This window comes from Onychomys torridus, chromosome 3 (assembly GCF_903995425.1).
Source record: "Onychomys torridus chromosome 3, mOncTor1.1, whole genome shotgun sequence".
Taxonomy (NCBI): Eukaryota; Metazoa; Chordata; class Mammalia; order Rodentia; family Cricetidae; genus Onychomys; species Onychomys torridus.
In genome coordinates this window covers 160,222,798-160,237,491 of record NC_050445.1, presented here as the reverse complement: position 1 = coordinate 160,237,491, position 14,694 = coordinate 160,222,798, and the positions used below count along the sequence as shown (strand labels likewise).

The following is a 14,694-nucleotide window of genomic DNA, read 5'->3' as shown; positions in this document are numbered from 1 at the left end:
TCCCACAGCACTTCCCCTTTTCTTTTTTTTTTTTTAAAGGAAGGTTTTAAGTTTTACATAGAAAATTACATATAACAGAACAATTGTCAAGCAAGAATTACAGATACAATATTAAAGAAGATATCCTATCTATTTTATATTTGTGAGTCTAAGGTTTTATATCTAACTATAGATTAATAAAAATGAGCTAATTATAAAAGTAAGAGCTAGACAATGGTAGGCCTGAGCTAATGGCCAAACAGTTTAAATAATATGAGTGTCTGTATGTTTATTTTATAAATGGGTTGTTGGACTAATAGGGCTTGGCAGGGGCTGGAGAGAAACACTCCAACTACAGGTGTATACCACTATGATGGATATATGTGGAGTCGGAGCTTAAACCTAGGACCTCATGCGTTCTGGACAAGTTTTTATGAACTGAGCTACATATGTAGCCCAGGAAATAAGTTTTTGGTTCCATGTATTGGACAGCATAGCTGTGGAGTCAAACATTTTGCAATCTTAAAATAGAAACAAATGTACTTCAACATATTATCTAGTAATGAAGTTTTATTTGCAAATGGAGGGGAGGGGCAACAGATGAAACAGTGGTGGGGGTGAGATTGTTTAATATCATATATTAAGTGCAATTATGATGAAAACAGGAAAAGAAAGGAAATTTGAGGGAGGCGGTAACAGGAAGAACAAGTGTTGAATTGTGTAGTTATTTTTCTTATCTAGGAAAACACAAGTGTATGCACTGAAGAAAGATGTCCTTATTCTCACTGGTTGCCCACATGCCAATTGTGTTCCAGGAACCTCTCAAATCCATTGTTTGTTCATCCGTGAAGATGCTTGTTTCCTGATCTCCTGAATCTCCCAGTGGTTCTACAGTAACACATGGGAGTAGCTTCTCCTGCCAAGTCTTGTGCTTGGCTTGGAGTGAGAAATAGACCATGAGGCTTATCTCAAGATGAAATCTTAAAAAAGGACAAGTTTTAGCAATACTTTTTTTCAGTGTTGTATAAAGGAAAAGCTGCTGGTAGTAGACGGGATCCCTGTTTATTCTGAGACAGACTCTGGCTTTGCTCTTCCCATGTCCTATAGACTCCTGAAGACACTTCTTATTGTCTGATTTTGCTTAAAAGTATTGCAGAGAAAAGTGATTTGGTTCCATAAGGAAGATACAATATGCTGTTTAAGTTTTTCCTGTTTTTTTGTTTTTTTGAGACAGGGTTTCTCTGTAGCTTTGGAGCCTGTCCTGGACTAGCTCTGTAGACCAGGCTGGCCTCGAACTTACAGAGATCCACCTGGCTCTGCCTCCCGAGTGCTGGGATTACAGGTGTGCACCACCACTGCCTGGCAAGTTTTTCCTGTTTTATGGATCTAAGTTATTGGGTATTCAATTGAACACTAGTTTATTGTTTATTTATTTATTTTTTTTACAATTTGGACTCCTAGGACTGAGGATGTAGTTCAGTTGGTACAGTGCTTTCCTAGCATGAGACCTTGGGTTCATTTCCAGTGCTGCATACAATGGTGTAGTATAGTATGGGGTAGTGATCCATGTGTGGATCCTAGTTCTTGGAATGTAGAAGCAGGAAGATTAGAAGTTTAAGGTCATCTTTAGCTACATACTACATTGGAGATCAGTCTGGGCTGCCCAAAACCTCACAAGTAAACAGCCCACCAAAAACTACAATTTGGAATCCTAATTTTGTCAGGTTAATTTTCTAATCAAAATAACCTCATGTGGACATACTTGGTAATAACAGTGGTAATTTGTAGAAGAGATATTTTTTGTTTCCCCTTTATTTTCTTTTCAATCTTAATCACAGATGAGATCCCACTGAAGAAGTGATGCCTTCACCAAGTGCTGTGGGATAGCATCTTGCATCTTTTTGCTAAATGGGGAAGGTACTCCTCTCTTTCTGTTTTATTTCTTTGGTGGCTTTTTTTTTTTTTCCACTTATTTCTTTGGCAGTGGTTCCTAGCTTTCCCCTTTTCAGAAATGCCCTAGCAAACCCATATTTGTTTTATTCAAAGTACAAAATTAGTCCGTGTTTTCACTGGTACAATATATCATACTGTCTTTTAAATGATGAGAACTATGTTTATCCATTTGATAGATGTGTGTATGTATACATACACCTTATACTTAGAAAGATGCTTTACAAATGAAGCACACACCAGTTCTAGGCTTGCCCATTTGGTAGATATATGTGTATATGACTATATATCTGTATTTGTGTGCCTGCCTGTCTATCTATCATCTATGTGTTTGCATATCTCTCTGTATATATTTGTGTTTTGTATGTATGTATGTATGTATCTAATATGTATACATAATCTATATCTAACTTGTTATTCCTTCTCTCTGTGTTCTCTGTCTCTGTCTCTGTCTCTGTCTCTCTCTCTCTCTCTCTCTGTGTGTGTGTGTGTGTGTGTGTGTGTGTGTGTGTGTGCACACTATAAATCAAACCCAGGACCCTATACATGCTTGCTGCTCTTTCTGGATATGAAGACCCAAATACAAAATAATTAACAATTTTTACAGATTTGAGATAGATTTGCTGTATACTTTGAAGTTTTTTGACAATCTTTGAATCTATCTATTTATCTAATTTATATTTTATGTAATGAGTGCTCTGCATGTATACCTACATGCCAGAAGAGGGTATCAGATCCTATTATGGATGGTTGTGAGCCACCATGTGTTTGCTGGGATTTGAACTCAGGACTTCTTGAAGAGCAGCTAGTGCTCTTAACTGCCAAGCCATCTTGACAGCCCTTGAATTTATTTTTAAGTTCATTAAAAAAAGTCTTTAGGATAAGATGAAGTTTTCATATATTGAGGAGTTCCCCCATTCTGTTTATTTTCAGTAGATTGAGCCACTGAGAAGGTTTTTTAATAAAATCACTTTTCCTCAAACCCCACATATATACAGTCTTTTGCTGCAGAGGTTAACAATATATACAGTAGTGTCCCATGTGATTACATCCCCTTAGATGCAACTAGATGAACATCTTACATTATAAAGGTATACTCTGGTCTTTACACAAATTAGAACTTACTAATGACACATTTCTCAATGTTACCCATGCTCAACGGTGCCTGACTGGAGGTGTATGACAAAGGTAAAGAGAGTTAGAGAGTTTAATATTGTAGTTCTTTCGTGGATGATACTCTTCACTGCTTGCATTTGGGTATTTTCTTTCCCACCTTACAGAGTCCAGTTAACAATGTGTCTCCGAGTCATCATTAAACATGATTTTCCTGGTCATTGGCCTGCGGTGGTCGACAAGATAGACTACTACTTGCAGTCTCCAAACAGTGGGAGTTGGCTTGGCAGTTTGCTATGCTTGTATCAGCTGGTGAAGACCTATGAGTAAGTTTGTTTCTACTGGCCAAAGAGAGTCCTGTGGAATCAGGTTCATAGAGCGGTCTTTTGTGGGGTTCAGCAAAATCAGATCACTGTGGGAAATGCTAAATCAAACACGGTTAATGTGTTCTTACACTGAGCTGCAATTGCTCAGTGGCACTCAGGTTTTCCAGTGTACACTGCTGATTTTTGAGTGACATACTATGTGGTATAACATACTTCTTTCAGCTGCTGCTACAGATATACCTCAGATACAGAAATCAGATACATTTCTAGCAAGAAAGGTAGAAAATGTAAAAGTTCATTGGGATGTTTGCTTGAAAGTTACTGTTGAGGTACAAGACTTGGATGGCAGTTAATTATATTTCTTGGGTTTTAAGATGAGTACTACTTTTATATGTGCAATCCTGTAGTTTTCCTTTGTTTTGAGACAGGGTATTACTTGGTAGCTCAAGCTGGCCTTGAACTTACAGCCATCCTCGTGCCTCAGCTTCCTGAGTGCTGAGATTATAGCCCAGGTAGTTTTCCTTCTTGAAGATGATAGTTCAGACAGTTTTATAGGATTTCTATTTAGAAAATCTTTTAAATTGCCAGCACTAGAAGTGATCAGAGAGCACCCAGGCTTATAAAGTACGTTCACTCTCAAATGTAGGATGATATGAGAAAAATTTTCTCTATGTTATTTGCTATACAATATGATGTTTAAGCTAGTAGATCAGCTTTCATTTTATAGAATGAATTATGGTTTGATGAGCATGAACTTAAATACTAGAAAACTTCCCAAATAAAACTACTAGATAGTCTTGGACTTTTCTTTCTTTTCTTCTTTCTTCCTTTCTCTTTCTTTATTCCTCTCTCTCCCCTTCTTTCTCTTTCTTTCGTCTCCTCCTCTCCCTCTCTTCCTTCCTTCTTTTTTCATTGATAACACAGCAAACCAATCCAAGGCCTTTTACATGAGTCACATTTCCAGCTCTTGGCATTTTGAGACAGGTTTTGCTTTATAAGTTCAGGCTGGCCTTGAAATCATGATCCTTCTGACTTGATCTCCCAAGAGCTGGGATTGCTGGTGTTCAGTTTTAAACTTTTAAACTAGTCCAAACCTTTTAAGGAAGATTTTGTGTCTGCTTGAACCAAGGCTTTATTCTTTCAAAGTTCCTTCCAACTTTGTTGTAGCAACTACAAAGAAAATTTAAGCCCACATTTTGGGTGTTTCTGGTATCATGTGGTTAATCATTGTTTATAGCTCATTGGGAAGGAGAGAAGTCATCACTTTCTTTATTCTGTCTTTGCTTAGATATAAGAAAGCAGAGGAAAGAGAGCCTCTTCTGGCAGCCATGCAGATATTTTTGCCTCGAATTCAGCAGCAAATTCTGCAGCTACTTCCTGATGCCTCCTATTACTCTGTGTTGCTGCAGAAACAGATTCTGAAAATCTTCTACGCACTCGTTCAGGTCAGTTCTACTTCAGAAGACAGACAAAGAGCTTCATATCTGTGTTTGCTCTGTAGAAGTGTTATGATTTAGAATCACGTATTTTTTTTTTCTTTAAACAACTTTTTTTTTCTTTCTCTTTTCAAACTTAGGAACTTCTTTTAAGATAGTCAATAAGGCAGTGGTAGAATAAACACAAGGAACAGGAATGTATCAAAAACAGATTCACACATACACACACACACACACACACACACACACACTCCACACACCCCACCCCACGAACCTGTGCAAAATGTTCCAATTAATGAGAATAGGAAACAAATTATGTCAACTATGTTATAATTACAATTTAAAAGCAAAACCAAAACAAACAAAACAACAAAAGTTCCCCCTCCCCCCCAAAAAAACCAAACTGTTCTGGAGTTTCTTCTTTCCTCCCACATGTTAACATGTCATCCAATGTTCATAAATCAAGGGTAATGAAATAAAATACACTTGCAGCATTGACTGCAAATCTATTACATACAGTAGATTCCCCCCCCCAAAGATACTGTGGTTTTCTTCTTCTTTTTTTTTTTTTTTAAAGTATCATTAATAAAATGCTGTTGCACAAAAAGCAAAGATGTTTTTGACAAACAAGTGTATGCATTTATTCCTTTTTAGGAACAATACCTAAAAAATAAAATAATTAAAAAAAAAAAGCTGCTCTCGGCCCTCCCCCACAAAAGACAAAGATTCACACATACAGATCGGGATATATGTACAACCGAATCAACCCCATTTTAAAGAAGCGACCAGAAACCCCCCCCCCCCCCGCCAGGGACAGAACCAGAATCGTAAAAATCAGAGTGAAGATGGCTTGCTATAAAGCCTGAGAACTTTTCTTTTCTTTTTTTTTTTTTGAAGTTGGTTCTTCTGCAAGGCTGTGACACCTGCAAAGATATTTAAAATCTAATTTTTCTTTTTTCTTTTGCTACAATCTTTAGACTAAGCATGCAAGACATACGACTAAGTGCAACTGAGTGAAATGTATATTTTTAAAATTTTTAATCATTCCCTAAAGGTTTGAACTGAGGTATGCGTACTAACAGTTCTTATGCTGTTACCTTTACTGATGTCTAGCTACACATGCTGAGAAGGAACTAATCTACCAGATTTTTATCCTCTTTTGAATATCTAACCAGCAACCACTCAGTTTAGAAGCACAGGCCCCCTTCCCATGACCCTGCCTGGCTACTGCCTGCACGTCATGAAGCACAGACTGCCCTCTACTGAAAGCAGAGTGAAGTTTCAGAAGTAATGGCCAAAGACATTCTAGTGTAAACTTATGAGTGCATGGGAATTTACCTTTTTCTGTGGAAATGAAAAATGCTGACCAAATCATAATCTGAAAAAGGAAAAACAACAAAAAGCAAGAAGAAACTAGAGGATAGATATATGCCAAAATCAAACAAAATCCATGTAGCGATCACAGCACAGCCCTTAAACAAAAGTGGCATACGAGTGTTCTTAAAAAAAAACAACAACTCTTAATTCTAGAAGTGGCCTGGTGCAGTCAGACACTTTTATGTTCTCTCTGAATTCATCCTAAGTGTCTCCTTGATTTATACACTAATTTTCAGTATCATACATTCATTCCTGTTTCTTTGAGATGGTACCCCATTCTTTCCATAGGAGCTATAATACTGTTTTCCTGTTTGTTTGTTTGTTTTCTCTGCAGTAGCCCCATATTTTCTCCTTACAGGAGTTAGTTTTGGTCTCTGTACAGGTACAGAAAGAAAAAGGAAAGAAAAAAATAGAAAAAAGTAAAAAACTTTGGTTCCATTGCCTACTTAGTCTGCTAAATGAATGCTGTTGGGGGGGGGGCAGTTATCTCCCTTAGGTTGGCAAACAGCCTGGACCTCATCATTTGCCTCTGAACCCTTCTGCCTCCTTTGATCAACAATAAGAGGATATTTGGCTTCATCAGATAAAGCATAAAAGAAAATAATTTACCTTTGCATAGCATCTTTGGTAATTTTAGAAATAAAAGGTACAAAGTATATAAATTAAGCTCCAAAAGGCTCTCAACTTAAACCCAAAGAAAAGCTACAGCCCTAGATAAATAAATGCCAGGGAAGTGGGTGCAGATGGAAGTGTGGAGGGGTTTGAAGGGCTGAGGGGTATACTGACCTTAGAGCCATAGCATTCTGTGGGCCCTGGTCCCAGGAGCCTCCGTCTGTCTATTGGGGTCTTCTGTTAAGTCTGTGCTACTGGGGTGGTGTGATCCTATCACATTGCAGACTGAACTGCAGTACCGACTTTGCACACTGGAAACCTGAAACCTCAGCGTCTGCCCAGCTCAGTCCTCATTAACTCCCATTACAAGTTCAATGTGAAGTCTCATTTGCCTTAAAACAGATGAAGGCCACCAGGCAGGTCTGAATGATGTCTGAACTCAGTGCTGTCCCCACGTTGACGGTAGTTAGTTAGGGCAGCTGACTTTTTGGTCATTTTGCAAACAAAGCAACCCATTCTGGTAAGGACAACACAGAGTTTGCGGTCCTGGCCACTTCATGAGAATCATGTATTTTTAAGATTTATTTATTTTTATTTTGTGTTTTGCCTGCATATATGTCTTTCTGAGGGTGCCAGATCTCCTGGAACTGGAGTCACAGACAGTTGTGAGCTGCTGTGTGGGTGCTGGGAACTGAACCTGGGTCCTCTGAAAAAGCAGCCAGTGCTCTTAACCACTAATCCATCTCTCCAGGCCCTACAATCATATATTTTTACCTTAGGAGAATTAGGCTCACAGAAATTAATTCAGTTAGCCACGATCGCTGGTTATCCAAGGTTCAGTGTGGTGTTTGTGCTGTTTTCTCAGTCTCAAGTCCCAAGTCCTAAAGAACCCAGGTGTTGCTTGAGCTTAAATTCAAGGTGCTCTGTGTGCAGGTCAGTTGTGATTATAGGAAGAGGAAAGAAACCAAGAGTCCTTTATGGGAAATCACACTGATGGCCTTTTCTCTTGTTCAACCAACTTTAAGCTAACATAGATTTAGTGGCTCATTTTTGTAGGAGGGTCCCTGCAGGCTTTACAGCAGGCAGGGGAAAAAACGAACATGGTGAAGTAAGAATGAAACTTGGCTCAGCCTGATTTTGGCAACCAGTGTTGGGCCAAGACTTCTTGGAGTCTGACCCAGATCATTTTACGTTAGCCATATGTAAGCACAGCACAACTTTGGAAAAAGTATTCAGACAACAATTAACTCAGCCCTGTGAGTACAACAAAGCTTAAGATGTGTTTACACTGATGTTCTTTACAAAGTACATATACATATGGCTTCATCTGTAAGATGGATTCTTGTTGTCTTAGAAACAGTGCTCAGGATAAGAGTCTCCAACGTAAACATAATGCCTGTGGGAGTCAGGACTGGCCTGTCTCTAAGATAGCATAGATGTCACTTAGGCTGTTGTGAAGTACAAGTGACATCTCTCACAAGGATGAGTTTCATGGCCTAGAAATAAAGCTATAGGTTTTAGGGGGAAAGTCTGGGATAAACAAACAACATATTCTGGGGGATATGGTGGAGCCGGGCCCAACAGGTAGCAAAGGATTACCAGGTTGTAAACTACATTTACCTCTAGCATTCCAGAAGAAACAGCTAAATATTTTCTCCCTTTGGAGAGATCAGCTGTATACTTAACTTTCCCTGAATTTTCCAGTGCTTATCAGTGTGCAAAAGGCCTTTTCGCCCTCTACGTATTTTCTTTGATTTAAGCCAATCTCCTTTTCTTATGTGGAAACTATAAGGGATACTAATATGGCAATTAAAAAATAATTAGAAGATAGAGATAGCATGTCTTTAAAATTTGAGACTACTTAACACTGAATCCTTGAAAGACTTGAGTAAATGATTTCAGCCTGGGAAGAAGAATTGGGATCAGCCTAAATGTGATGATGGATTAAAGCTCTTTTCTGTGCTTTCTTGATAATTCCTTGTGACAGGAGGGTGGTTTAGCTGAGCTAGGGAGGCAGGGGAGTTGCGATGTGCTCTTGTTTCATTTTGACTTGGGTGTCTTTGGACTATTTTAGGATTATAATAAAGTCTTCTCTCACAAACTTTTTTTTTTTTTTTTTTTTTTTTTTAGTTTTCTGAGATATAGGGTCTCTCTGTGTAGCCCTGGCTGTCTTGGAACTCACTATGAGACCAGGCTGGCTTCCTACTCCAAGCTCCACCTGTCTCTGCCTCTTGAGTTCTGGGATTAAAAGTGTGGCCACAACACCTGGCCTCATAATTGTTTAATAAAGGCAGTTGAAGGAAGATTTTTTTTTTTTTTTCCGGGATAAAAGGAAGGAAGGAGATCTCACAAGAGAGAAGAAAGTAGAATATCAGGGAAATATGTTGCTCTACATTCTCTGAAATATTTGGGAAGAAAGTTGCATGACCTTTTTTGTAGAGTTAGTATTAGAGGTCTTCCTCAGCAGGCCTACTTTACACTGGGGCACCGTAACAATACTAGCCCTGTATTTGGGTCTAGACTAGCCTTTCTTTTTGTTGTTTGTCTTTGCTCTTTTTTTGTGGGCCTGCCACCCACTTTCCAAATAAATCACATGGAGACTTATTCTTACTTATGAATGCCCGGCCTTAGCTTGGTTTAGTTTCTTGTCAGCTTTCCTTAACTTAAATTATTCCATCTACCTTTTGACTCTGGGTTTTTCCCATTCTCTTCTGCAAGTCTTACTTTTATTCCATGGCTTGCTGTGTAGTTGGATGGCTGGCCCCTGATATCTTCCTCTTCCCTGACTAGTTCCTTCTTCACTCCTCCATCTCTTTTCTTCTTTTCCTCCCAGATTTCTTGTTATATTTATTCTTTCTACCTGCCAGCCCCACCCATCCTTTCTCCTGCCTTGCCATTGGCTGTTCAGTTCTTTATTAGACCATCAGGTGTTTTAGACAGGCACAGTAACACAGCTTCACAGAGTTAAACAAATGCAACATATACAGAAATAACACACCTTAAAATAGTATTCCACAACACTTTCCTACTGGGTAGACAGAGCCCAAACACTGGTCAGTAACAAATAAGGCTCCTGGCATGAATTTTCTGTGGTTTCCTTATCTATTTGGCTCACTAACAGGGAAAAAAGTTCTTTAAACACATTAAAAAAAAAAAAAAAAGAAAGAAAGAGAGAAAGAAAACACCAAAAAACCAACAACAAAAACAAAAGATGAACTGCTCTAGCATCTTTAACTGTTTTGGTAATCTGTTGTATATAAATTTAGTAATGTGCTCCTTTGGAGGCAAAATTAAAAAAAAAAATTTGAGAAGTGAAAGTGCAATCATGATGTAAGGAAGAACTGCCTGGCTAGGGTGCAGAAGGCCAGGATGAACTGCTCTTAAATGTCTAATTAATTCAGTGAGATTGGTTTTGTCTTAAGGAGCATTTATCTGTGTCTAGAAGTACTTGGTTTCTTCAAACATATGCCAGGAGTCACCACTTTCTGCTTAGGCCCCTGCCTGCTCCTCCTCTGGACCTGGACCCTAGTTCAAGCCCAAATGCCTCACTCACATAAGGCACTTAGAAGAAAGTATAACCTTTCTCAATTTTTTTTTTTTTTTTTTTTTTTAATGGAGACAGAGACCCACTGTATAGTCTAGGTGGGTCTTAAACCTCACAGCAGTCTTCCTGCCTCAGCCTTCTGAGTGATAGGATTCCATGTGTGAGCCACCAAGTCTGGCTTGTAGGTTTGACCTTAAGTCTCCCCTCTGTGGTGATATATTGTGTACCCTTATAATAAACTTGCCTGAGGATCAGAGGACAGAGTCAGCCACTAGATTAGACATAGAGGTCAGGTAATAGTGACACACACCTGTAATCCTATCACTTGAGATCTCATGCCTTTGTTTGGGAAGCACACATGCCTTTAATCCCAGGAAGTAATATGGCAGGGCAGAGATAAGGCGTGAGGAAACAGGAACTCACTCTCTTTAGGCTGAAGATTCTACAGAGGTAAGAACTAGTGGCTGGCTGTTCTGCTTCTCTGATCTTTCATCTTCGACCCTGATATCTGGTTTTTTTTTTATTAAAAGACTAAGATTCGAACAACATCTCACCACCCCCCCCCCCCCTTCACTATTTGCCCTTCCGGCTCTTGAACTTAGGTTTTCCAGCTGCACTGTAACTTGGTGAGACAGCAGTGATGTCTCTTAGGGTTATGTCGTTATCTCGTAGCTAGGGACAGTAGAACAGTGGGCATGGAGGCAGCTCCCTGCAGCTCATGGTGTGGCAGGGGTGATAGAAGCCTGAGTAATAGTCATTGTAGGTATTGGGCCACACACAAGAGGATGGGGATTGAAAAAGAGCTTCATGTGTGTTTATGAGGTAAAGATTTTTATCCAAGTGCTTATAATCGCAAGTTTGATACACGAAAAGGCAGGTTTTAAAATAACCCAAAATGTATGTGAAATAAATGGGACCTTATTGATATTAAATCTTCCTTTTTAAAGAGAAGCAGCTAATGACATGTATACTTCTAAATTTAAAAGATTTATATATAAAAGCCAGAGGTAGGTTGTACATGTTTGTAACCCTTATGTTTTCAGAGTAGAGATGGGCAGGTGAAGATTTCAAGGCTATCTTTGGCTCTATAGCATATTTGAAGCCTGCTTGAGTTACAAGAGACCCTGTTTGAAAACACACCAACCAGTCAGTCATCCTGACAAACAGAGAGGCTGGGGAAGTATTCCAGGGTTAGAGTTCTTACCCAGAGTGTATGAACATTGGTAAGCACTGGTGTCAGTCCCCTGTGCTAGGTAAAACTAGGGATAGTGGCAAACACCTGTAATTTCCTTAGGCAGGTGGGTTAGGAGTTCAAGGTCATCCTTGGGTGATTTTGAGGCTAGCCTAGGATATGCGAGACCTTGTTGCATCCCACCCTGCAAAAGTATATACTTAATTATGGATTTTTTTTAAAAGTTAAATTTTAGGTTGAATCATGACTTGCTGTTTCTTGCTCAAATATTAGCTATTTTGTGTATTTTAACCTTCCAATACAAAGTACTGATTTTTATGGGCAGAAGGAATGACTTAATCTACCGATGCTCTGTTTTCTAGTATGCACTGCCTCTTCAGCTGGTGAATCACCAGACCATGACAACGTGGATGGAGGTCTTTCGGACCATCATTGATAGAACAGTCCCTCCGGTATGTCAGGGCTCTGAGGAAAGCCTGCAAATGGGTTGGAGTACTTATGCTGATTCACTGTCTGGTCTGCTCTTTGGAAAACAAAAAAACCACTATCATATTAACTAATAAAATAATGTAATACATAATTAATAATTTTCACTTTTAGAAAGTCAGATAAGCAAGAATATTAAAACAGTAACTATGTTTACTTAAGCTGATTAAAACATTTTAATCCTTGCTACATATCTCTCTAGTCTTTTTTCCTGAATGTTTATTTAGAATTTTACTTATAAAAATAGTACATGTAGCTATACTTTCATTTTTTTCACCAAAAATGAAATATAAATATTATTAATACTTTTCTAGTTATTACTTTTTTAAAATTAATTTTTATTTTACATTTACAATTTCTTTTTAGTGACTGGGTGTGTAGGTGGTAGGTTGTATAGGAGTACACTATGGTGTATGTGTAGAGGTCAGAGGACCCTTGTGATTCTTGATTTCTACCATGTGGATCTTGGGGATCAAACTCAGGTCATCAAGGTTGGTAGCAGGCACCTTTATGTACGGAACCATTTTACTGGCCCTTGACTGTTTTTTATACTGTCATTTTAATGGAGTGCTTCAATGCTGGATGTTTGGGTAGTTTTAATATTTAAGCTTTTATTTCTAAGAATGTGGTTTAGTGCTTGGCTGGGGTGGAACTCAGTCTCAGAGTGGTTGCTTCCTGAAAGTGTTGGGCTTTTCATAAACCTTGCGAAGCAAAACCAGCGCTCAGGCATGGACTTTAATAAACAGTGGCTGAGAGTGTTTGCTGCAAGGGCACACTTGGTTGTAAGCCACCTGTTTTACAGGTAAAAGTATCTCAGTGTGATTTATGGTAGCAACAATAGTGCCTTTTCATATGTCAAATTAACTTTTTTATTTAAAAAACTTGAGTTGGCCTGACAATGTCCACTATTCTTTTTGTGTCCATATCTTTTATTTATTGATGTATTTGGGTGCAAAGGTTGAGCCCAGAGACACTTACATGCTAATCATACTGACCTCTATTGTCCTTATCTTCTCCATTGTCTAAATTTGAAACAAATTATTTCAAGTTTTAATGTGTCTATATAGGCAATAAACAGTTCAGTGATTTTTGCCAACATCAGAACTCAGAACCTTCTCATCCTCTCAGAGTTCATCAAGTGACTTGGTGCTTATGTTTTGTTTCTACCTACTTGCTTCCCTTGAAGATCAGTGTGAACACCAGCACTGCCAGGAAAGATTTGCTTAACTTACTTAGTTCTTAACTAGCTACCTGTAAAGTAGAGTGTATGTTCACATAGCAGTCTCATTTCAAATAACTATGACTTAATCTATACCAAAATTTATGATGTTTTTGTAAACCAACTTAGGAAAAAAATCTGATTTTGGTGTTTTTCCCCTTAGGAGACTCTTCAAATTGATGAGGATGACCGACCAGAGCTGGTGTGGTGGAAGTGTAAGAAGTGGGCTCTGCATATCGTCGCTCGTCTCTTTGAGCGGTATTACTATACTTGCTATATTAACGATGTTACAGTGGGTATCTTGGCATTGGGTGTACTAGAGTTCAGTGGCTCCCTGGTGTTCTACAGAATAAAGCTGCATAGAGTATCTGGGCATAGTGATGTATACTTCTGTTCTAAGCCTTAGGGAAGTGGAGGGAGGAGGATCATAGATTCAAAGCTGTTCTCAGCTACATAGTGAGTTGGAGGCCAGCCTGAGCTATAGGAGACCCTATGTCATACAGCCGAAAACCGAACCAAACCAAACCAAACCAAACCAAACCAAAAAACCCACAGAGGGCAAAGCTTTTATCAGCTGTTCAAAGTAGGCTTTTGCCCACTGCCCTAGAAATCATAACAAAGTGGGTAGCCTTCTCTGGCTCTTTTCTACTCTGTGCAAAACGTGTAAAGCTTCTCATTTTTTTTTTCCCAATTAGAAATACCCAGAAATTATGTAAGAAGGAACACATGGATACTTGGCTCCATAAGAAAGTCAAATTTAATTTTAAAAGCTTTTATTGTAAAGCATGCCAGGTATAACATTTTTATTCCTTTTAGGAGTTAATTGATTTAGAAGTTAGAAGTTTCTGCCCAAATGTTAACTGTACTGTAGAGTCTTTGAGTTCCTCCTGATTTGTATTGTATCTTGTGGAAAAAGAGAATATGTTAGTTTTCTGGCCCAGTAGAATACACCTTTTAATATCTGTGTTTAAACTAGCAAGGATGCTTTGTTTTTAAACTTACAGTAATTAGAGGTTTCTTCTTTGAATTTTAAGGTATGGAAGCCCAGGAAATGTCACAAAAGAATATTTTGAATTTTCTGATTTTTTTCTGAAAACCTATGCAGTGGGAATTCAGCAGGTAATAAACTTATGCTTTTAAAATAGAAGAGTAGTTATTACTGAGTGCTATTTCTGTCAGTTTTAAAGTAGTTGCTTACATGGTAATTCACTGCACACTTAAAGAGGATGAAATGGCAGCTGTGGGAGTCTGGTACAGGGGCAGCTGGGTTGAGAATCCAGTGTCCTCCATCAGCTTCCCCCAGAAATGCCATTATGGCTGCTGGACGTGGGAGGAAGCCTCAAATGATGACATAGACCTCGCTGTCTTCCTATAAGTTTCCTGTTTCTTTGAGTTTTCCCTTGTTTATTTGAAGATTTATACACTATGAATCAATCTATTTCAAGACTAGTGTAGCTTAG

At 38.6% G+C, this 14,694-nt stretch overlaps 1 protein-coding gene across 4 annotated transcripts in view; it reads left to right on the top strand.

The window, feature by feature from the left end:
• Ipo8 (importin 8) overlaps positions 1-14,694 on the top strand; it is a 72,839-nt gene that overhangs the window by 11,248 nt on the left and 46,897 nt on the right. For all 4 annotated transcript variants that reach the window (XM_036181192.1, XM_036181193.1, XM_036181191.1 and 1 more), the window contains exons 4-8: positions 3,210-3,368; positions 4,657-4,813; positions 11,892-11,981; positions 13,398-13,492; positions 14,269-14,353. In XM_036181192.1, the coding sequence (XP_036037085.1) occupies positions 3,210-3,368; positions 4,657-4,813; positions 11,892-11,981; positions 13,398-13,492; positions 14,269-14,353 (586 nt within the window). The remainder of the gene's footprint in view (positions 1-3,209; positions 3,369-4,656; positions 4,814-11,891; positions 11,982-13,397; positions 13,493-14,268; positions 14,354-14,694) is intronic.